The sequence below is a fragment of the Pavona decussata genome, unplaced genomic scaffold, assembly GCF_977016875.1.
Source record: "Pavona decussata unplaced genomic scaffold, jaPavDecu1.1 SCAFFOLD_93, whole genome shotgun sequence".
NCBI lineage: Eukaryota > Metazoa > Cnidaria > Anthozoa > Scleractinia > Agariciidae > Pavona > Pavona decussata.
The window spans coordinates 280675-302326 of record NW_028145510.1 but is presented as its reverse complement, the minus strand read 5'-3'; the positions used below and the strand labels follow the sequence as shown (position 1 = coordinate 302326).

General features: G+C 39.1%; 2 protein-coding genes and 1 long non-coding RNA gene across 4 annotated transcripts; 1 reads left to right on the top strand and 2 right to left on the bottom strand.

Annotated features, from left to right (window-relative positions):
- Nucleotides 1-918: 918 nt before the first annotated feature.
- Nucleotides 919-16252, top strand: LOC146473429 (uncharacterized). Its single transcript, XR_014866351.1, has 2 exons — nucleotides 919-1053; nucleotides 16139-16252. It is a non-coding gene; the product is annotated as an uncharacterized LOC146473429 (long non-coding RNA).
- LOC146473430 (uncharacterized) lies at nucleotides 2561-15095 on the bottom strand. The gene is made up of 3 exons (XM_085118099.1): nucleotides 14391-15095; nucleotides 4334-4470; nucleotides 2561-3247 (listed from the first exon to the last, which is right to left on the bottom strand). The coding sequence occupies exons 1-3, from the start codon at nucleotides 14458-14460 to the stop codon at nucleotides 3128-3130; spliced, it is 327 nt and encodes a 108-aa protein (XP_084974225.1). The 5' UTR covers nucleotides 14461-15095; the 3' UTR covers nucleotides 2561-3127.
- Nucleotides 15237-20578, bottom strand: LOC146473428 (uncharacterized). Of its 2 annotated transcripts, none has more exons than XM_085118103.1 (3): nucleotides 18344-20578; nucleotides 16770-16915; nucleotides 15237-16675 (listed from the first exon to the last, which is right to left on the bottom strand). In XM_085118103.1, exons 1-3 carry the CDS (start codon nucleotides 18423-18425, stop codon nucleotides 16583-16585), a joined length of 321 nt encoding a protein of 106 aa, XP_084974229.1. In that variant the 5' UTR covers nucleotides 18426-20578; the 3' UTR covers nucleotides 15237-16582. The 2 variants fall into 2 exon arrangements, with proteins under 2 accessions (XP_084974229.1, XP_084974228.1); XM_085118102.1 differs by having other exon boundaries at nucleotides 16770-16912; nucleotides 18344-20577.
- Between the last annotated feature and the right edge of the window lie 1074 nt (nucleotides 20579-21652).

Below are 21652 nucleotides of genomic sequence, written 5' to 3'. Positions count from 1 at the left end.
AAACCTGCAGCCTACAAGATGCAAATCGATCACACGCTTTGATGGAAAGGTCACACTCTACTGGGTTTCATCTTACTCTTGTCTGGGCTAAGTAAAATTTCCCGCAACCCGAGGTTACGAGTCAAAAATGAACTCGAAAAAATCGGAAGCTATATTAAAGGAAAATAATATTTACTTCCTGTAGTCGTCATACTGAACTTAGCTTACAAAAAGTTCAGTGTACCGTGACTTAACTTACAAAGTTTCTACAGATCACGAAATTTAACAAGGACTCGTACTATGATGAAGAGTCTGCGATTATATGTGCCATTCTTGAATTCCTTGTGACTGTATATGTTTCGTCTCCACGGTGCGGCGTGACCTTCCTCCTAGAGCTCCATCACTCGGCGTTACGTAACTTCTCTTATAAAACTTCTACAAGTTTCTAAAACTCACCCACCGTGTACTCGATATTCATCTCATTTGCAAATTACCAATATGGCAAACAAACAATCACCATTCTCCACACCTTCTGACCGAACTCTTGTTGTCAAACATTTCTACTAAATTCCGACGATTTGCACTACCACGAGATACAACAAAAGATAATCACATTGCATCAGTCAACGGTTTGAGAAGCCGTATGAAAAATTCGTCAGTGCTTCGTGTTTCAACAGGGGTTCCAAACACCTCGAAACAATAAAAGCACTCAACTTTCGACGTCGTGATTTCATTTGTTCCTCGGTGTTTGTACCCTGCGAGCAGAGGCCCTTCCATCTTCCTAGATAATGACTTATCTTGGAAGATCGAAGGGCCTCTGCTCGCAGGGTACGGTGTTTGGAACCCCTGATGAAACACTCACACTTGGTTTTTATTTGATCTATTACATGCAAATGCTCTAGAAACTATCGGCGTTTGAAAGTTCCTGAGGTTCAAACACATTCGTCGCGTGAACAGAGTTTTCAACTAAACTGCGTGCTGATACTCATAAATGCCTGTTTATAACTTCAGTGCAATTTTTCTCGTGCAAGGCTGTGACTTTAAGCCTGGTTTTCACTAGCGACGCAAGTATAGGCGCAAGCACAAGAATAAGAGCTTCATCAGTGTCAAGTGAAAACGAACGCGACGCAAGCACAAGAAATGGAAATATTTTGATCCTTGTGCTTGTGCCTATGCTTGCGTCACGGCCAAATAAACATTCATAGACTTTACATCGCACGTGTAAACTAGCTGCGATTTTAGCGTGATACCACAAAACGTTTTCTGAGTAAGACTGCAAATTTACATCAAGTTCCAGGCATGTTCAAAGTCCCTGCGTAACGATAACGAACTTGCGCTGAAATTGCCACTCGATTTAGAATTGCAACTTGGGTGCTACAATAAACATTGCGACAAAAATCGCTTGTGTAAACTGGTCTAACGATAGAAGTGGTAGTAAGAGCTTAGTCCCAGGACAGATAAAGTGAGGGTCCTTTGAGACAAAACGAGGTACGCTATGTACGTGAATCACTGGGTAACTGGTGGAGGCGGCGCAGCCATTTCTATTGCTTCTACATTTCCATTTTCGGCTTCCTTTGCAGAAACAGCGAGATTGTCCTGTAAAAACAAAATTCTCGTTGGCGAATTTCCGTCTAAATGTAGCTATAAAAAGACTAAGCTGTCATAAAGGCTTCAAGGCTTACCTGTCCCATCTCAGCGTTGGAAACACTCATTGAAGCGGACCTATATTGCGCTCGCCACAAAAAGTACCCGAGAAACAACATTATAAAGGCTGTTAGTGCCAGAGAGGCAGCCATAGCAATGGAATCAACCACACCAACATCTGCTGCTGAAAATAAAGTAAGAGAAATAAGTAGTAAACATTTTCATCTCTAAACTCAGTGTTATGAGATCAATTTTGCTAGGGGATGACAACGTACAACTTTTTCCAACTTTTTGTGATTTGTTGTCTTGAAATGTTTTGACACATATGAACATACTCGAATTTTATCATGACAACCGACGAGATGAAGATTGGACCAAATGAATCGTTACTTAATCTTTAAATAGACCTTCATCTGGCCATGGAGTCATGCGCAGTGGCATGAAAAGATAACAAGTTACAACGTCACAGGGCTCGTAAAGATGTTACAGTTATGTTGATCTTCATGTCAAAAAGTAGCATTTGTGAACGTCTATCGAAAAGTATTGTAACCCAAGACACATGTTTACGTAGAACAGAATCATGTGTTTGCTCTTATGACTTCAGACATGTACTGCAATATATGTTTTATCACTGGCCCGCATAGCTGATATTTTTATGATTTTGCCATTGCAAAGTGCCTCTTGCAAAGGCTCCATGATAAATAGACTGAAAAACATCCTCTTCCTTCTCCTTATACGTACACAGCGCGCATGGTTCTAGGGATCGGCGAAGCGTGAGAAAACCGTGCAAACACGGGAAACGTTCATTTGCATATTTTCTACATTTCTTCATTTTCCACTATTTTACTTTGTGTACAAGAATCTTTACTCAACGACTCAATTGACATCAAATTTAAGCCCACGGAAACCACTTTTACCGTAAATGGTTTATTTTCATTATTTACATTTGATACAGGTTAACAAGTGATACAATATATACAATATGTAATCAAACCAGTAATACTAAAAAAATAGATGGTTTTTTACAAGTCTGTGACTTATTTGAGTGGTCTCTAAACGATTCCACACTGATTAGAAATCTGATTCCACATTTTGTGGTTTTAAGCGATCAAGTATGCTGAGTACAGAATCTGTACTTGAGCTAAAAGGAACAGGTTATGCTTAATGCTCTTGATAAATGGAGAAGATAAAACGAAACGAAAATTGGATAATACGATGATGAACATAAGTTTGATGTCGTGAGCATGCGTGCTTCATGTGCCGCTTGCATTTTAATGCAATTTTGAAGCAATTAAAGCCGAAATGCATGCTTTCATCAAGCATTGGCTTGGTTCAGTCCATAATGCCTATCCCAAAAATATTTACCGACTACACAGTAACGCTAATTGTAACGTCAGCTGCCACGACCAAATTTGATTCTACGGTGTTTACCAGTAGCTGTCAAAACACTGAAACGTTGGTGCAAGATTTTCAAACGTGAAGCTCGACGGTCTCTTCCGTTTCTTTAACAGTAGGTCACCCATTTGTACTGTATATTATTCTGTTCTTGGTTCGTCGAAAGAAATGATGACATGCTTACTCCTTGTACTTTCTCATTTCTGTATACAGCAACAGCAGGATTATCCTGAAAAAGACGCGGTAAAAAGTATCCTTAGCTACTACACAGTAGAGCCGTAAGTTCAGAAAATAACTCTCTACCTAATTGCTAATCATTCCACGAGCGTTGGATATGAGATGATAGATCCAACAAGTACCAGTGAAATAATTGTTTTGTTAAAAAGTAACCTCTCTTATGTAACCTCTCATAAATATTGGCAGACCTTTCTGTGCTTTCTGATTTTCTTTTGCAAGAAAAGCTAGAAACAGAATACGGTTTAATGGTCGCTGTTTCCTGGGCATGGTATAACGATAATAAATGATATTCATTGAGTATAAATCTACTAGCGTTCTATCACGAATGCTGTTCTGTTATTGGCTACGCTACTCACCATCTAATCTGTTGTAGATAGTTAATAAAGTTAGTAGCCTAACAGTAGACTAACAGTGCATGTGTGGTTGTCGACAAAATGGCGACCGCTTCTTCGCGTTGAAAGTGTCTGTGAAGAGGACATAATACTAAAACAATTAGATTATTCGCTCTCGATTTCTATCGCGTGTTATTTGATTCGGGCTTCGCCCTCATCAACCATCACGCGATAGAAATCGAGAGCGAATAATCTAATTGTTAGATAGACAAGCTAAGAGACGCATAACAAGGTAAGGAATAAGGTTCATGCATGCATGGCAAACGGATAGTGCGTCTCTAGTGTCAAAAGGTACCAAGAACACCACGAATTACTTAGGCTTATGATTCCATACATCTCCACAGAAAGCGACTAAGACGATATGGGAACGAAACGTTTGCTTACTCGCCGCCCAAAGCTTGTATCTAAACCTGTTAGCAGCATAAAAGATATGTTTCTATCAAAGCTGTAAATGTTTACTAAATACTTTTACATGTATACACTCGATTGAAAAACGTTAACACCTAAAAAACATAAACCATGAACGATGAGACCCAACAGATTTGTGGCTAGTGTTTAAAAATTGGCCCTTGTTGGCCAACTTGGACACTTAAGGAAAGCCTGGGTCTCATCGTTCACGGTTTATGCTTTTTAGGTGTCAACGTTTTTGCAATCGAGTGTATATTGCAGTGGAATAGAACACTCACTTGTCCCATTTCCTGGTCAACATGCATCGTGGAGCCATGTTGCGCTCGCCACAAAAAGTAACCAATAAATGACAGTATGAGTACTGATAATGTCAACGAAACACTGATGGCAATGTAATCAGTGGCACCCAGATTCCCTGCGGAGAAGAGTAAAATGAATAATTCGCTGACCAACAAACAAACAAGCTGAATAAATCTCACTTTTAAAAAAAATGGACCGTTTAATTTTTGTTCAGTCGACTTTCAGATATTTGTTTATATTTAAGCTTTATTGAGTAAATTACAAAAACAAACAAACAAACAAACAAACATCAAAACCAGAGAGAAAGAAAAAACATACGACGCCTACGGCAAGGACACGCAAGGAACGACAGACCGACAACAGGGCAAGTCGGATCTGAAAACCTTGCCTAGAAGAGTTGAGAACATTTTTGTGGGTAGTGCACTGTATAGTGCTCTGCCCACTATGTCATCAGGCATGTAAGAGTGAGTGAGTGAGTGAGTGAGTGAGTGAGTGAGTGAGTGAGTGTCTATAAACAAACAGGTCCACAGCGCGTGCGCAGCATTACACACATGTATGCGATGAGTACCTATTTTTAAAAGATGATGAACTAGCAAAGTCCTTGGGGGGACTGTTTTGGAAACAGACTTTCAGACTGTTGCAATTCTTAAACTCACTATTACCTATATAATTTACAAGTCTCCAACCAAATCAGTCAGGTGTATCCGGATCAAGGGCATTCATTACTGTAACCTTTAAAACGTAATTTCACGTTGTATCGGTCTCTGCTTCTTGTATCATTTATATTTGTTAAGCCGATCAGATCAACAATTGATCCAACGTATACCAGTAGGATTATCGTCCACGGTTGTTGCTTAGACTTTACTCATTACTGTAGAGTTTGATAAAGTATCAAACTCATGGGAAATCAATTGCTCTTATCTAGATATTCATAGCAGGCTGGTAGGCAGAACAAATGCCGTAGAACTTAAAGGCTTTACCTATAAATTTCTTGTTCGATTTTGAAATCACGCGTATGATTTCAGACCAAATTGCACTCCACTCAGTTCAATTACCATTATTATCTGAAATCATACTTGTGATTTCAAATCGAACTCGCGCTGTGCGCTCGTTCGATTTTGAAATCACGCGTATGATTTCAAGAAATTGCACGACACGAAGTTCAATTACCACTTTATTACACCCATCTTGAAATTTATGCTGTTTTTTTTTTTTTCAATATTAATAAATTTTTGGAAAAGGGGAAATTTGGAGAACAGAAATTGCAAAATTCCCCCCAAAATGACTTTTTTTGCCCTTTATTTTTCTGCAATCTGATTAGCTATAGCAGGTAAGCCATGAAATTTGATTGGTTGTTATTATTTCATATTCATTTTCAAAGGCTAAAAAAAGGATGCGATTTAGAGGGAAAAATGGTGCGATTCGTGAACAAATCCGCACTGTTGAAAACCAATCAGATTGCAAGGATCACCAGTGATTTCAAAATGGGTGTAATAAAGGCTTTAACAACAAACATGATAAATTCAAGTTTCCAAACCATGCACCTTGAGTTGTACAGTCAGTTAAAAGTCTGCACTGAAGGGAGATGATTCGGAACATGCTCACTGTATTTTGTTCTGCTTTAATTTGTCCCTTTATATTTCTTTTAAAATCTTAGATGGATGGTATCAATTCTAAATTCTTTCTGACAAGCGAAATGACTCATAAATAGCCTTCCTTTGATCTATGAATGCTCTAGCAAGGCTCAGAAGCTGGCGACAGAATTCAGACTCGTATCCAGTCGCTATTTACGTGTTTTGTGGGCTGAGAAGATTGGATACGAGGATGGATTGAGGCGCGCGGGGTATCATGGGAAGAGGTGAAGGAAAAATAATGACTGGCAGATTTCGTTTGACAGATCCGTGCAATTGTGCGTGGAACCGTGCAGTGCTCTTTTTCAAGAAAACGGAGTAATTTTAGACATTTCTTGCCGTCAAAATTCACCGCAGGTTCTAGTTTGGTATTTAACGACCTTAAGCGTTCGTCCAGTGTGTGATTTCTTTTTTGTTGGCTTGTAATGTCGTGCTGTCATAATGGCTTTTTCGCGGGAACATTCGCGGGAAGACGATGTCGGTGATTTGGACAGTTCTTTCAGTGAATTGTGGATCGAAGGTTAGTGTCACAGTCATATTTCGTCTTCCCGCGAATATTCCCGCAAAGAAACCATTACGGCAGCACGACAGTACAAGCCAACAAAAAAGAAATCACTCTTCGGACGAACGCCATATTGGATCGAAATCTGCCGGTCGCTATTTTTCCTTCGCCTCTTCCCATGACACCCCGCGTGCCTCTATCCATCCTCGTATTTAAGAGTGCCTGACTGTAACTTTCGAGAATCGCTGGCCAAGCTTGAAAAATCGAAACTCCTGATAATTTGCCTGAAGTTTACTTTCGGGGAACTATCTTCGAAAATATTATTTGAATGTTCTGGAAATTTTTAGTTTTCGAGAATTTTGGAGAAAACCAAATAACGGGTTTTGCCTCATTAATTATGCAAAAATCTCACTCAAAATTAGCCAAGGTCAATACGCTTGTGTTGAAACAGTACGCAACGCTAGAAAGCGAAGTCGGTTTTGAATAAGAGCATAACTCACCTACTTTCTATCAATGGGACCTATGTAAACTTTTGTAGAACTTTGGAGGGCTTTATGGCTCTTTGAAAAATTGACATTTTGAGGACTTCGCGATGAGACGAAAATTGAGTAAGTTTGAAGGTTTAAAATGCATCTTGGTATGTCAGGTATCGACTCGAGAGGAACATTGTGATAAAGCTTGGGTCTTCGTCTTTAATAAAACGAAATAAAAAATCTGGGCAATCAATGCACGCGCTGACGAAAACCAAAGTTAGCGAGGCTTCGTTAACAAATTTGCATAATTCGCAACTGTTGAGAAAATGCTATGTTGTGGCGACTCGGTGAAAACATTGACCCAGGCTATCTTCAAATGGTTATTTTACCCCACATTGCATTTGTCTGTTTCTCTTTCTTGTTTAATAACGTCGTAGAAAAGGTCTGGAAAAAAAAATGCGTGATCGGAAAAGAAAATATTCGTCAAATTCTGGTGGGAAATTTGCATAATGCAAATCTTCCAATAAATCATTCTGCAAAGGAATCTGATTGGGAAGGTTTCGTTAAGAGACCATTTGACCGAAACACCCCACATATAAGGAGTCAAAACAACGTTTAATAATTCGATTTTAACCAATTATTGTCGAATCTTAACCTTTAAATTAATTGTAAATGATACTCGCTATTGCGTTACCTGCGTCACGCCAGTAGCTGACGATAAGTCTTGGAATATAATGCCCACAAACCAACTTGTGCTGCGAAATTGCCAATTACAACAACTGGAAAAAAGACCTTTATTTACTGGCATATGAGTGGTTTTGATAAAAATAAAACGTTCACATGACACTTGAATCACGTTTAAAAGGTACATGCTTGTCAAATGAGATGCGAAGGTCGGTCAAAGTGAATATTTTTAATTAAATCAAGTTTGTTTACTGGAATGCGTGCTTTTTCAAATAGCTAGTCCAATCTTCTTCAGTGGCCTTCCAAATAACGATCACCCAGAATTGGGTCATTCAAAAAAACTCTCAATTCGTGTTGTTTGATACTGTACCTTCGCAAGTGACTGAAAAACAATGTCAGCTGGCACGCCATATTTTAACGTAATTACTGGTATGAAATATCACACATGCACGGATACACGCTTCAAAAAACCTGTGTGCCAATTTCCGTTCAACAAAATAATAACCTACCTACAGTCCACATTGGCTGTAGGGCAAGCATTTATCTTTGTCGAATGTCAATAACAGAAACACGGGTATCTCAGTGACACTGTATACACGCAATGTCTACTGCATACATCACAGGTAGCCGAAGCTCTATGACCTTTGTTTGACCTTTATATTTTGATGTCACGATGAGTGTTACGCAATGGCGTAAATTATAAGGGTTTGTATGGTAATTTACGAATGTGTTTTGGAGTCGAAAGTAAAGGGCATGAATTGAACAAAAATTGCTTACCTTGTCTCCTTGATCTCTTGCCAGTGTTTGTGCGCCATATTTTGGCCATTTTAGTACGATTCCAGTTGGTTTTTAAAGGTTTCCTGAAAATTTTCCTCTCTCTATACGATATCCCACTATAGATATATATCCCCAAAATCGTGGTCTCTTTGGTAGAAATAGTGTTCTTTGAAATATATTGCAACGTTAACAACGCCGTCATTATAAAACACGAGTCGCAGACGAAGAACTGCGGACCACGTGGTGGGCATAAAGTTCGTATTAGGATAAGGGGACTATGGACTACGGACTATGGACTGACTGCACGCCCTACAGTTTACATTGGCTGTAAGGCATGAATTTATCTTTGTCGAATGTCAACAACAGAAACACGGGTATCTCAGTGACACTGTATACACGAAATGTCTACTGCATACATGTCTATGTACGACATCTAGATGATTGTGCACGTGGGCTCATTGGCTGATCACGATCATGATCATCAAACATCCTTTTGCGAAATTAATCACGCCAGTTTTCACGATAGCGAACCCTGAGATGAATGCTTAAAACGACGGCTCTCTTCAGCGCGAATTAAAAATCTAGCTGTTTCGCTGAGATAAAGCAAGATTTTATGTTTGCACTGTCGATCCTCTCTAGTTTATTCCAAGTCCTTGTTTTGTTTCTAAAAAAAAAAAAAAAAAAACAATAAAGGGACAAAAAAAGCTACCGAAACTTGATTTGATACATATTAAACTTACTGAGAATGAATACAAGAAAGATATGATTTTCAGACTTCAGTTCTCCTTTATACCCAGTCCGTAGTCCGAAGTCCCCCGCTTACTTTAGTTTCGCTTTTTTGCCCAGTTCGTGGTCCGCAGTCCTTTGTCCGCGACTCAGACTTTATACTGACCTCATTGTTGACGTTGCAACGAAAACTATTGCTACTGAAGTGACCAACCTTTTGGGGACATATATAGCAGGATATAGAGCGAGGAAAATGATCAGCAAACCTCTAAATACCCACTGGAATCGTACTAAAATGGCCAAAATATGGCGTACAAACACTGGCAAGAGATCAAGGAGACAAGGTAAGCAATTTTTGTTCAATTCATGCCCTTTACTTTCGACTCCAAAACACATTCGTAAATTACCATACAAACCCTTATAATTTACGCCATTGCGTAACACTCATCGTGACATCACAAAAAAGGTCAAACAAAGGTCATAGAGCTTCGGCTACCTGTGATGTATGCAGTAGACATTGCGTGTATACAGTGTCACTGAGATACCCTTGTTTCTGTTGTTGACATTCGACAAAGATAAATGCATGCCCTACAGCCAATGTAGACTGTAGGTAGGTTATTATTTTGTTAAACGGAAATTAGCACACAGGTTTTTTTGAAGCGTGTATCCGTGCATGTGTGATATCTCATACCAGTAATTACGTTAAAATATGGCGTGCCAGCTGACATTGTTTTTCAGTCACTTGCGAAGGTACAGTATCAAACAACACGAATTGAGAGTTTTTTTGACTGACCCAATTCTGGGTGATCGTTATTTGGAAGGCCACTGAAGAAGGTTGGACTAGCTATTTGAAAAAGCACGCATTCCAGTAAACAAACTTGATTTAATTAAAAATATTCACTTTGACCGACCCTGTGTCCAACTTTCGAATCTCATTTGACAAGCATGTACCTTTTAAACGTGATTCAAGTGTCATGTGAACGTTTTATTTTTATCAAAACCACTCATATGCCAGTAAATAAAGGTCTTTTTTCCAGTTGTTGTAATTGGCAATTTCGCGGCACAAGTTGGTTTGTGGGCATTATATTCCAAGACTTATCGACAGCTACTGACGTGACGCAGGTAACGCAATAGCGAGTATCAGTTTGGCACTATTAATTTAAGGTGGCTTACTGCAGTTTTTGCGAGACTTAGTAGCGCGCGCTATGATAGCCTGCCACACGTCAGTATTTGTCGCGCGTGCAAATATGACGCAAGTAACCTCAAGAATTAACAAAAACCACTTCAGCACTTGAAAGGCGTCAAATCTCTTTGGTGTATGTTGCGATAGCTTCAAAACTCCGTTCAAACATGTAATCAAGCCTAGGGCCAAAAAAATATGGCAAAAAAGTTTGATAAACATTCGGTAAAAGAGCTCTAATTTACGGTACCTTTCTCGCACGCGATACATGGCGTTACATGAGCGCGCGCTTAAATAAAGGGCATGCGCAATTCAATTCTCGTCCGAGGTTGTAAAAACCTGTCTTTGATCGAGGATTGCTCGAAAACTTACCGTACAACTTATGATGAAATTTTCACGGTTGATTTGTTCAGGTGAATCACGTTTGGAGCCAAAATTTTTGAAAAATCTGTAAGACAGATTTTGAGCTATTTTTGATTTCACATTCTCTTAGTTTGCACAAAAACTGTCTCACAGATTTTTATCTTACTTTGCATGAATGTTAAATCAGACCCAATTTCTTATTCCTGAAATTTTCAGGTGGGGTCATACGGGTAGAATTTGAGAAAAACGTGACTTAACCTACTAGTGCCCAGTCTCTCATTGGATACTCGGTCGCTCATTTTGGCTATTTGTTGACGTTTAATTGTTCAAATTTCACATAGAATCGTAAAAGACTTAAGCAAACAGTAAATAGTGAAGGGAAAAACAGCTTGGAACCTTTTTTAAAAGAGTTAAAAGTTGTGCCCTTATACTCCATTAAAACTGTAGTAAGCCACCTTAAGGACGGTGCCTACTAATACCGAAATATTTTGGTGCGGTTTATGACTATGCGAGAAAAGCAGATCTTAGAAAGGGCTATTGAAATCCAAAAAGAAAATTGGGGGTAACCAGGCATTTTTCAAAGATAATTAAGCACTAATATCTCTAAAAAGCGCCAAAATATAAAGCAATGTATGGGATTTTTTCCTAAATTGAAGCTGAATTATCTCTGAAAAATGTATGGTTACCTCCAATTTTCTTTTGAGATACCAAAAGTACTTGCTAAGTTCTGCTTTCTCCGTATAGTTTTAAACCGCGCAAAAATATTCCTGTATTAGTGGGCAACAATCATAGGAAACCCGAGTATCTCGAGATGCGCAGAACGTATGCGCAGTAACAATAGTAGGCACCGTCCTTAAAGGTTAAGATTCGACAATAATTGGTTAAAATCGAATTATTAAACGTTGTTTTGACTCCTTATATGTGGGGTGTTTCGGTCAAATGGTCTCTTAACGAAACCTTCCCAATCAGATTCCTTTGCAGAAAGGTTTATTGGAAGATTTGCATTATGCAAATTTCCCACCAGAATTTGACGAATATTTTCTTTTCCGATCATGCATTTTTTTTCCAGACCTTTTCTACGACGTTATTAAACAAGAAAGAGAAACAGACAAATGCAATGTGGGGTAAAATAACCATTTGAAGATAGCCTGGGTCAATGTTTTCACCGAGTCGCCACAACATAGCATTTTCTCAACAGTTGCGAATTATGCAAATTTGTTAACGAAGCCTCGCTAACTTTGGTTTTCGTCAGCGCGTGCATTGATTGCCCAGATTTTTTATTTCGTATTATTAAAGACGAAGACCCAAGCTTTATCACAATGTTCCTCTCGAGTCGATACCTGACATACCAAGATGCATTTTAAACCTTCAAACTTACTCAATTTTCGCCTCATCGCGAAGTCCTCAAAATGTCAATTTTTCAAAGAGCCATAAAGCCCTCCAAAGTTCTACAAAAGTTTACATAGGTCCCATTGATAGAAAGTAGGTGAGTTATGCTCTTATTCAAAACCGACTTCGCTTTCTAGCGTTGCGTACTGCTTCAACACAAGCGTATTGAACTTGGCTAATTTTGAGTGAGATTTTTGCATAATTAATGAGGCAAAACCCGTTATTTGGTTTTCTCCAAAATTCTCGAAAACTAAAAATTTCCAGAACATTCAAATAATATTTTCGAAGATAGTTCCCCAAAAGTAAACTTCAGGCAAATTATCAGGAGTTTCGATTTTTCAAGCTTGGCCAGCGATTCTCGAAAGTTACAGTCAGGCACTCTTAATCTTCTCACCGGCCCCACAAAACACGTAAATAGCGACTGGGTACGAGTCTGGACATAATTGTATTTTTCAGGACACCATTTTGTCTCTAACTATCTATAAGAGAACTTAACGCAAAGACCAACGACACTTAGCCGAAATGCCTACTGAAACGAAAAGCAAGATGAAGGATAGATTACAAAAAACCCCCTCTATAACAGCCTCACTCTGGACAGAATTGTATTTTCCAAGACACCTTTTTGTCTCTAACTATTTATAAGGGAATTTGACACGAAGACCAATGAGACATAGCCGAAATGCCTATGGAAGCAAAAAGCAAAGTGCAGGCTAGATTTAAAACCTGTATAACAGCCTCACTTGGAAGACGTGAAAAGGCAAATTTAAAACAGCAAAGTTCCACCCAAAACAGACGTCGTAATTTCCTTAACAAATAGATTTCATTCTGTCGTGTCTGTACTGATGACGTCAAAACGTGGTGAGAGCAAAGAAGTACGCTGCGAGCCGCAGGCGAGAAGTGTGACTGATGTTCTCATCTTTTGACGTCCTCTGTGGGTTATCAGAGTACAAACCCACGGCAAAATGAAGTCTAATTAGTATTTGTTTTATACAATAAACAAGATTTTTGACCATATTTCGTGAGCGAGCACCGCGTTGACTGAGCCGAATCAAAAGTTTCGAGATCAAGCAAACTTTTAGACCACTTTATGCACACACGAAGTTGTGATCCTCTAAATTAGCGGAGCATAATCCAAAAGAATTTCATTAACTGACAATATTTTCAAAACTAACCTTTATTCCAGAAGGAATTTCTGACTCAAACATATTACAGCATGTCACTCGCTTCACAGACACACTGATTAATGATCGATTATTACCGAATCTCTATCAGCGACATAAGCTTATTTGGACAAATATTTCCTTTCTTGTCACGTCACAACAAAGTTTCAGCTCAGTTTTAACCTGGTTGAGGTCACTCTCAACGGTCTTTGTCCAATTTTTCATCGGACAGTTTCTCTTTCCTGCGAAAATTTGTCTGTGTTTGACGGTCCGCTACTCGCAAAAATAGTTTGCAAAACTTTGTTGACCAGTCACTTTGGCTGGACTCTAGACTCTGATCACGTGCGCCGGTCACACTGACTCGATGACGTCAATCGTGAGTCTACACTCTAGACCAACCAAAACGCGAGGTTTACCCTGTTCATTGTATAACTTTGAGTACTGTGTTGTATCTTGTAGCAGGGGGTTGTTGTCTAGGCGGTAGATAAGTTGCAAGACAAAAACTAACAATTATATTTCCTCCCGTTGAACTCATGGTTCTCGAGTCAGCGAGCTGAGTGCAACGAAACCCTTTGTCAATAGTAGTGGTAGGTTTTTTCTCTGAAGAAAGCTAAAATTTCGCAAAAGTAAGCTGAGATCTAAATTCGAAAAAAAAATGTATTCAATGTCCATAGCCGCAAAACAAATTCTTTGTTTGCCTGCACTGTTGTGATGCTGGCTATTTTTTTTCCTCAGGCCAAGGGAAAGCTTCATATGCATTTGCATGAATAACCGAACAGTTTTCTTTCAGAAGATCAATAAAACTGATATAAAAGTCATGCAACACTTACAAAATCTCTACGAAATAGATTCTTGGACAGCCTTGGTACAATAAAATGATTTCCAAAATTCTTTCATTCTTTCTTTCTGTTTGCGGAGAGAGGCTCCCGGCTTGGTACGAAAATTAAAATGAGTTTATGAGCGCTTTCCTTGAGTTTGAGTGCAAAGCAGGTCGTAAGCTATTTTATAATTAACAGTAGTCTTTACGCGGACTAGTTTCAATGTCATTGCGAAGTTAATCAAACAGCGAAAAGACCCCTTAACGATAACTGAAGCGGGTCTGATCCGTTCAAGCAGTTTGTATAACAAGCTTAACTTTACAAAAACTTACCACAAGCGATGCCTGTAAGGCGTTGAAGAAACACAAAGCAAAAGAGCACAGCAGCACTTGCTGATTGCATCGTAGAAAGGTTGCCGTTCAGTAAAGTTGTTCTGAACAAAAGTTGAGAGTAATTATTCAAATCTTTCACTTGTGGAATCTAGGTGGCGTCATCGGATCGTGGACAATTTGAACCGGTTCACTGGTCGCCTTTTCAGTGGAGGACACAGTAATAATATCGTACACAAAGTTGATGTTTATTTTAATGGGCCACATTACATACCTGATTGTAGGCCCCGGGAAAATCGGGAGAAAAGAGTAACTGATTTAATAATCTTATGTGTCTATAATATCTCAGAAATTAAATCGACTATAATTCTCCTCTGGCCAGCGACAGAAGCAAATCTTGTGCAATATTTACTGAACTGATCCAATATTGAAGGAAATCAGTTAAAGTAGATTGTTCGCGCGTCATAGGAAATCTTAGGTTCCAAGTGGTTTAGGAAACTTGCCGGCTTTTGTGATAGGTCACTACCACTAAAACTAGCTACTTGAGCTCGAAATACTCATTGTGAAACCAGACTTGTATTGTTGAAGAGCTGTTCTTCTATCAAGAAAGTTAATTACCTCAATCACCGTTTATCAGTTTCCTATAAATAAACCGGCCGCAATTAGGAGGCCACGGAAAACTGAATAAACCTGCAGCCTGCAAGATGCAAAATATTGATCATACGCTTCGATGGAAAGGTCACCCTCTACTGGGTTTCATCCTTCTCTTGTTTGGGAAAAGTAAAATTTCCCGCAACCCGAGGCCAGCAGCCGAAAATGAACTCCAAAATGAAAAAATCGGAAGCTATATTAAAGGAAAATAATATTTACTTCCTGTAGTCTTCATAATGAACTTAGCCTATAAAGAATTCAGTGTACCGTGACTTAACTTACAAAGTTTCTACAGATCACGAAATTTAACAAGGACTCGCACTATGATGAACAGTCTGCGATTATATGTGCTATTCTTGAATTCCTTGTGACTGTATATGTTTCGTCTCCACGGTGCGGCGTAACTTTCCTCCTCGAGCTCCATCACTCGGCGTTGCGTAACTTCTCTTAAAAGTTCTACAATTTTTAAAAGTCACCCACCGTATACTATATTTCTAAGTATTCATTTCAATTACAAATTACAAATGTCAAATAAACAATCGCACATTCTTCACCCCTTTTGAGGCGAACTCTTATTATCAAACAGTTTCTACTAAATTCCGACGATTTGTACTACCACGAGATACAACAAAAGATAATCACATTGCATTCAAGTTTGAGAAGCCGTATGAAAAAACTCGTGCTTCGTGTTTCAACAGGGGTTCCAAACACCTCGAAACAGTAAAAGCACCCAGCCTTCGACGTCTTGATTTCATCTGTTCCTCGGTGTTTGTACCCTGCGAGCAGAGGCCCTTTTATCTTCCCAGATAACGACTTACTCGGCTAGGAAGATCGAAGGGCCTCTGCTCGCAGGTTACGGTGTTTGGAACCCCTGATGAAACACTCACACTCGGTTTTGATCTATTACATGCAAATGCTCTAGAAACTATCGGCGTTTGAAAGTTCCTGAGGTTCAAACACATTCGTCGCGTGAACAGAGTTTTCAACTAAACTGCGTGCTGATACGTGCTGATAAATGCCTGTTTATAACTTCAGTGCAATTTTTCTCGTGCAAGGCTGTGACTTTAAGCCTGGTTTTCACTAGCGACGCAAGCGTATAGGCGAAAGCACAAGCAAAAGAGCTTATCAGTGTCAACTGAAAACGAACGCGACGCAAGCACAAGAAATGGAAAGATTTTGATCCTTGTGTTTGTGCTTATGCTTGCGTCGAGGCCGTTTTCACGACGAGATAAGCATTCATAGGCTTTACATCGCACGTGTAAACTAGCTGCGATTTTAGCGTGATACCATAAAAACGTTTTCTGAGTAATACTGCAAATTTACATCAAGTTCCAGGCATATTCAAAGCCCCTGCGTAACGATAACGAACTTGCGCTGAAATTGCCACGCGATTTAGAATTGCAACTTGGGTGCTACAATAAAAACTGCGACAAAAATCGCTTGTGTAAACTGGCCTAACGATAGAAGTGGTAGTAAGAGCTTAGTCCCAGGACGGATAAGGTGAGGGTCCTTTGAGACAAAACGAGGTACGCTATGTACGTGAATCACTGGGTAACTGGTGGAGGCGGCGCGGCAGCCATTTCTATTGCTTCTGCGTTTCCATTTTCGGCTTCCTTTGCAGAAACAGCGAGATTGTCCTGTGAAAACAAGAAATAAAAATTCTCGTTGGCGAATTTCCGTCTAAATGTAGCTATATAAAGACTAAGGTGCCATAAAGGCTTCAGGGCTTACCTGTCCCATCTCAGCGTTGGAAACACTCATTGTAGCGGACCTATATTGCGCTCGCCACAAAAAGTACCCGAGAAACAACATTATAAAGGCTGTTAGTGCCAGGGAGGCAGCAATGGCAATGGAATCAACCACACCAACGTCTGCTGCTGAAAATAAAGTAAGAGAAATAAAAAGTAAACATTTACATCTCTACAATCAGTATCATGAGATCAATTTTGCCAGGGGATGACAACATACAACTTTTTCCAACTTTTAGTTTTTGTGATTTGTTGTCTAAATATTTTGACACAATGAACATACTCGAATTTTATCATGACAATATTCCCCGACATATGTTTCTGAACGCCGTTGCAGGCCCGTTAACTGGGACTCAAAATTGGTCAAACACTTTTTTTTATAGATTTGTGATCACGGCCAACTAGGTGGTGGTCAACTAGAAAGCCTTTGCTACTTTGACCACCACACACATTTTATAATTTGTACTGTATTTATTTTTATCTTGTAATTATCTGTTGTAATACTTTACTTTCTATGTTAATGTTGTGTAAAAAGTGTGAAATAAATGAACCATGAAAAAGAACGTAAAAAAAGTAGGACGTTCAATCCAAAAGACTGAACGAGCTCAGTGTTTTCTCAGCCTTGTGTTTACTGAAAAAGATACAAGAAGTAACTAAGAACGTTACTACTCCAACTTTAGGACGGGAAGCTAGTTGATCACAGGTAGGCCAGCATTGGTAGAAGTGAACAATGTCGATTGAAGTCATTGAAGCTTTTACTGCCAGCCTCGACACACCAACCTTCCGATCGAACTTCCGATCACGTGTTTGAGCGAAAGTCCAAAGTGCTACCCATTTCAACTATGGCATGATAACTTACGATAAGTTAAATAATCATGGCATATCATAGCTTTCAGAGGTCTTCGATCATTAGTACGTTTAATTAACTCTTCCAAAGCCGTTCAGAGAGGAATTTGTGCTTTTCTTGCCACAAAAGCCTGACATCAGAATTTTGGAGACCGAACTATATTCGGAGATAAGTAAAAGTGATACTTCGTCACTGTTGTTCACTTACAATCTATAAATAGACCAGCGGTGAAAATTTGAAATTGAGGCTCATCAACTGCCGTTTTAACACATGATAAAATCTTTTTAATTCAACAATGACAGGAACTAAACTAATTCGATCAGTTCCAAAATAAATTGCAAAAACTTCTCTTGTCTCTCTTTAAAGCTGTATTACAAGGTATCCTTGCTGTGAAGCACTCTGAATGTAAATTAAAACAACTCCTTTAAGCATTCCTGAGCATTCCTAACTTAGCTGGTTTCATTCTGGCCGGGATAGGAACTGCACTGATCATGGTCATAATCTTGTTGTATTTGCTGTAATCAATGATAAAGGGAGATCCGAATCATGTAACTCAATTCCTCTTAAGGCATTACTCACTTCCCCCATGCAAAAAAAAGTTATGCAAACAAGGAGACGAATTCTAAATGACGGTTGCTTGAGAGCACGTTCTCTGTTAGTGATCAAAATGATCAAATCACTTCAAAAGTTTTACTCCTGACAAAACTTACCACATGCAACTCCTGGAAAGCGCTGGGAAAGCAAACAGCAAAAGAATACTGCAACACTTGAGGAATGCATCGTAGAAACCATTGAAACAGCGAGGATTTTTAACTCTTGTCCTTCTTAAGTTCGTTAACTTGAAAATGGAGCGATTTTATTCGCAGGCAAACGAGGCAAATCCGTCAAAACAATGCAGTGTTCAAAGTTTGCTCGTTTGCGCTGCTTGAGTGATTCGCTTTCTGCATGAACTGGACAATCGATTCAATTATATAATCGAACGGAATGTTCACCGGGAATATTCATAACGTATTCGTTTTGATTTGAGCTTTAATTCCATTTGTTTATTTCGCACCCAAAACGATTTGACACCGGCACTGGATATGAAGTGCATGAATTAAAGGAGTGTGCGTTGAAGAACTTTTCCTTGTTTAGTTTTTGTGTTAATCTAAAAATCCCTCATCATCCACAACTGCCGGATATGTCGCGATTCAATTTTATCCTTTGATTAATTTTTTCCATTGTTCTTGGTATGGTAATGCATGATAATTAAGAAATTGTTCATGCTTAGCGTGTGTATAGCGAGTTGGATACACGCGTGAAGTTTGAAGAGCACGACAAAGGCGTAAGGGTTACGCCGAGAACAACTCTAGCTTCTTGAGTTCTCTCCCAACTTCCCAAGTGCAGCCATAACTCGATGTAAGCACGCTAAGCATGAACCAATTCTTTTATAACATGGCGACAACAAAATAGTGTGCGGAAAACGGGTTTCATTTGTGATTGATTACAAAATTCTCACCATGAGCTGTACAGAAAAACAAAGGTTCTTATTGGCTGGTTGAAAACACGCCACAATTGTATGGTCTGAACGAGAAGGTTCCATCTGAAATTGCCAATGAAACTTTGCTTCTTTGAAATAGTTTGTAAAAAAACTAAAACCAAGCGATGGAAACCCGAGTTTGTCTGTTTTGCACACGTACGTCATCTTATGGACGCACGAAGAAATATACCATGATGACTCCAATAGGAATTACCGAGATGAGGAAGCACGCGAGCTATGTTATAATGAGTTTGAAACTGACAATGGAAAATCAAATTTGAACCACGGATAAAATTGAACATATATTTTGGACCGTTTTGCTAATTACACTAGAGTATGTTCATTATGTATGATTCGTGTTAACCGTAGACTGAGTATTTTAGGCGTGCTTGCAGGTATGATGAATCCCTAAGGGCTAGTTGGCTATTTAACGTTTTGTAAGTTATGGAAGAGCCGCTCGGGGCATCTTTTTCAACCATGCTGGAATTTTTTGGTTTACCCACCGCTGTATTTTCTTTATGATGTAACGCTCGCTGTATCCTTGTATCAATAAGCGAGATGCCCGCTCCTGATGCTGTGTTTGTGTTAATTAAGATTAGTAACAAAATATTTTATAATCGTTTCAGGGTGATTAGAATATAACACAGCATATAGGTGGTTTGCAAGCAATCCCTAGAGATCCAAAAGACCGCAATGGTCAGTTCAGGGCCCAGTTGCTCAAAACTCGATTAAACTAATCCTGGATTAACGTGAACTTTGATTCTAATTTTAATGCCTGAATCATTGAAGGTTCTGCCAAAGATTTTTGTCCCTTAGTTTTGACTCATGCTTTTCTTTAACCTGAGCTTAAAATTAGCTTTCAAAAACCACTTTTAATGAGCGAGATGAAAACCTTGGTTAACTTTTAATCGTGGATTAGCGTTAAGCGGCTTTCGAACAACCGGGTTCAGGAGGATGCCAGTTCTGCACGAAACGAAAGCAATTGTTCTACGTCACGAAACGTCATCGACCAAAACATTGGATCGCATTTTATAACAATCAGTTTCTCTGCAGCCAAATTCAAGATGGCGGACAAGTGCGAGGATGGTGTGGCAGCCATGTTGGATGACATAACCTTTTGTTTTTTCATCCAACACAGTAGCTGCCATACCGTTGTCGTTTTTGGATCTCCAGGGATTGGTTGTAAACCACCTACACATTATGGGGATACCAGCTCATTTTCTACCAAGAGGAAAAATTTTGTGGAAACGATATGGGAAAATTCCTTGGAAACTATGTGGAAAACTGTTTTGAAGCCTGCAATATAATTTTCATTTTTTCTTTTGTAGTGTGTTTAAATGGGTTCAAGAGTAGGACATAAAGCACTTAATGACTGGCCGCACGGGAAACAGCGAGTTTTGTTTCCCCGAGACGAAGTGTTTTGTTGTACCTCCCAACTAAAAAATAGAACAAATATATACGGGCGTCACCTTACGACTTGCATCTTGAAAGCTGTCGTCCAAAGTTTGCTCTTTGCAGGAGTCTCTCAACGTTTTCACGGCATTGTGAATGGCTCTGTCAGTAGATTTCGAGTTTATGTCCCTAAGAAGCTGTCGAATTTCTTCTTCAGTCAGTCCTTGTTTGAAAGCGTGTAGAAAGAAATTATTTCCTTGACGCGGGCTACTTATATACCTCTTTGCCGCGGATTCTTGGTGCACGACCTGATCACGTGGAAGTCTAAAGTTAAAGTAGTTGTTTTCCTAGGGAGTTTAGTGAGTTTTGACCCATGGCGCGTGACACGTTCTTCTAATTTGAGTTGGGAGATATAACAATATTTTTTATTCTACTTAGTGATTTTCGCTTATTAAATAGGAGTCTAGATAGTGTTTGCGACGCTTGTAAACTTAATTACCGACACAACTGCTTATGCATCATTGAACTACATCAAATGACCATTGTTCTTACAGTGCGACGCGCCTTACCGTGGCAATCCAACAAACTTTTTTTTACAAGTTCAGTAGCCAATCACGTGGATACGCGAATTTGATTAACGGTCACGTCTCCGCGCAAAGTCCAACAGGCAAGTGATGCAACAACGAATTGTTGAAAACATGTCGTTTTGTAATTTATGGCTAACTTGTAAAAAAAAAAAAAGTTTGTTCGGTGGCCACGGTAAGGCGCGTCGCACAGTAAGTCATATGATCGTCAACTTCTCAAGTTGAATTACCACAGTTTTTTCTGCAAGAATATTAACGCTATTGAGTCAGTTTGTGAGAATGAGTTAGAAGTTTGGAGCAATATGTTCTAAACATATCAGTTTGAACTGAGTGTTGTTTGCATCGTTTATGTGACGGAGTGTGGTTTTCGATGAAATGTTTTCCAAGATCATGCGCATTTATAAATTTTCTGCTAACAACTGACAAAATCAAATGATGCTAACTTGCAATCCCTTTTAATATGTTTGATTATGTTTTAAAGAGTAAAGCGGTAAAATTCGATCACCATTTCGTCTACATGGTAA

Bases quoted from the DNA above. Each gene is read 5' to 3' on its own strand.
- LOC146473428 (XM_085118103.1), bottom strand. From the start codon at position 18,425: ATGGTTTCTACGATGCATTCCTCAAGTGTTGCAGTATTCTTTTGCTGT. The intron at 16,916-18,343 runs GTAAGTTTTGTC...CTTTATTTTCAG, and splicing joins CTTTCCAGGAGTTGCATGTG to CAGCAGACGTTGGTGTGGTT. The intron at 16,676-16,769 runs GTAAGCCCTGAA...TTGTTTTCACAG, and splicing joins CCAACGCTGAGATGGGACAG to GACAATCTCGCTGTTTCTGC.
- LOC146473430 (XM_085118099.1), bottom strand. From the start codon at position 14,460: ATGCAATCAGCAAGTGCTGCTGTGCTCTTTTGCTTTGTGTTTCTTCAA. The intron at 4,471-14,390 runs GTAAGTTTTTGT...TCTTCTCCGCAG, and splicing joins CCTTACAGGCATCGCTTGTG to GGAATCTGGGTGCCACTGAT. The intron at 3,248-4,333 runs GTGAGTGTTCTA...CGTCTTTTTCAG, and splicing joins TTGACCAGGAAATGGGACAA to GATAATCCTGCTGTTGCTGT.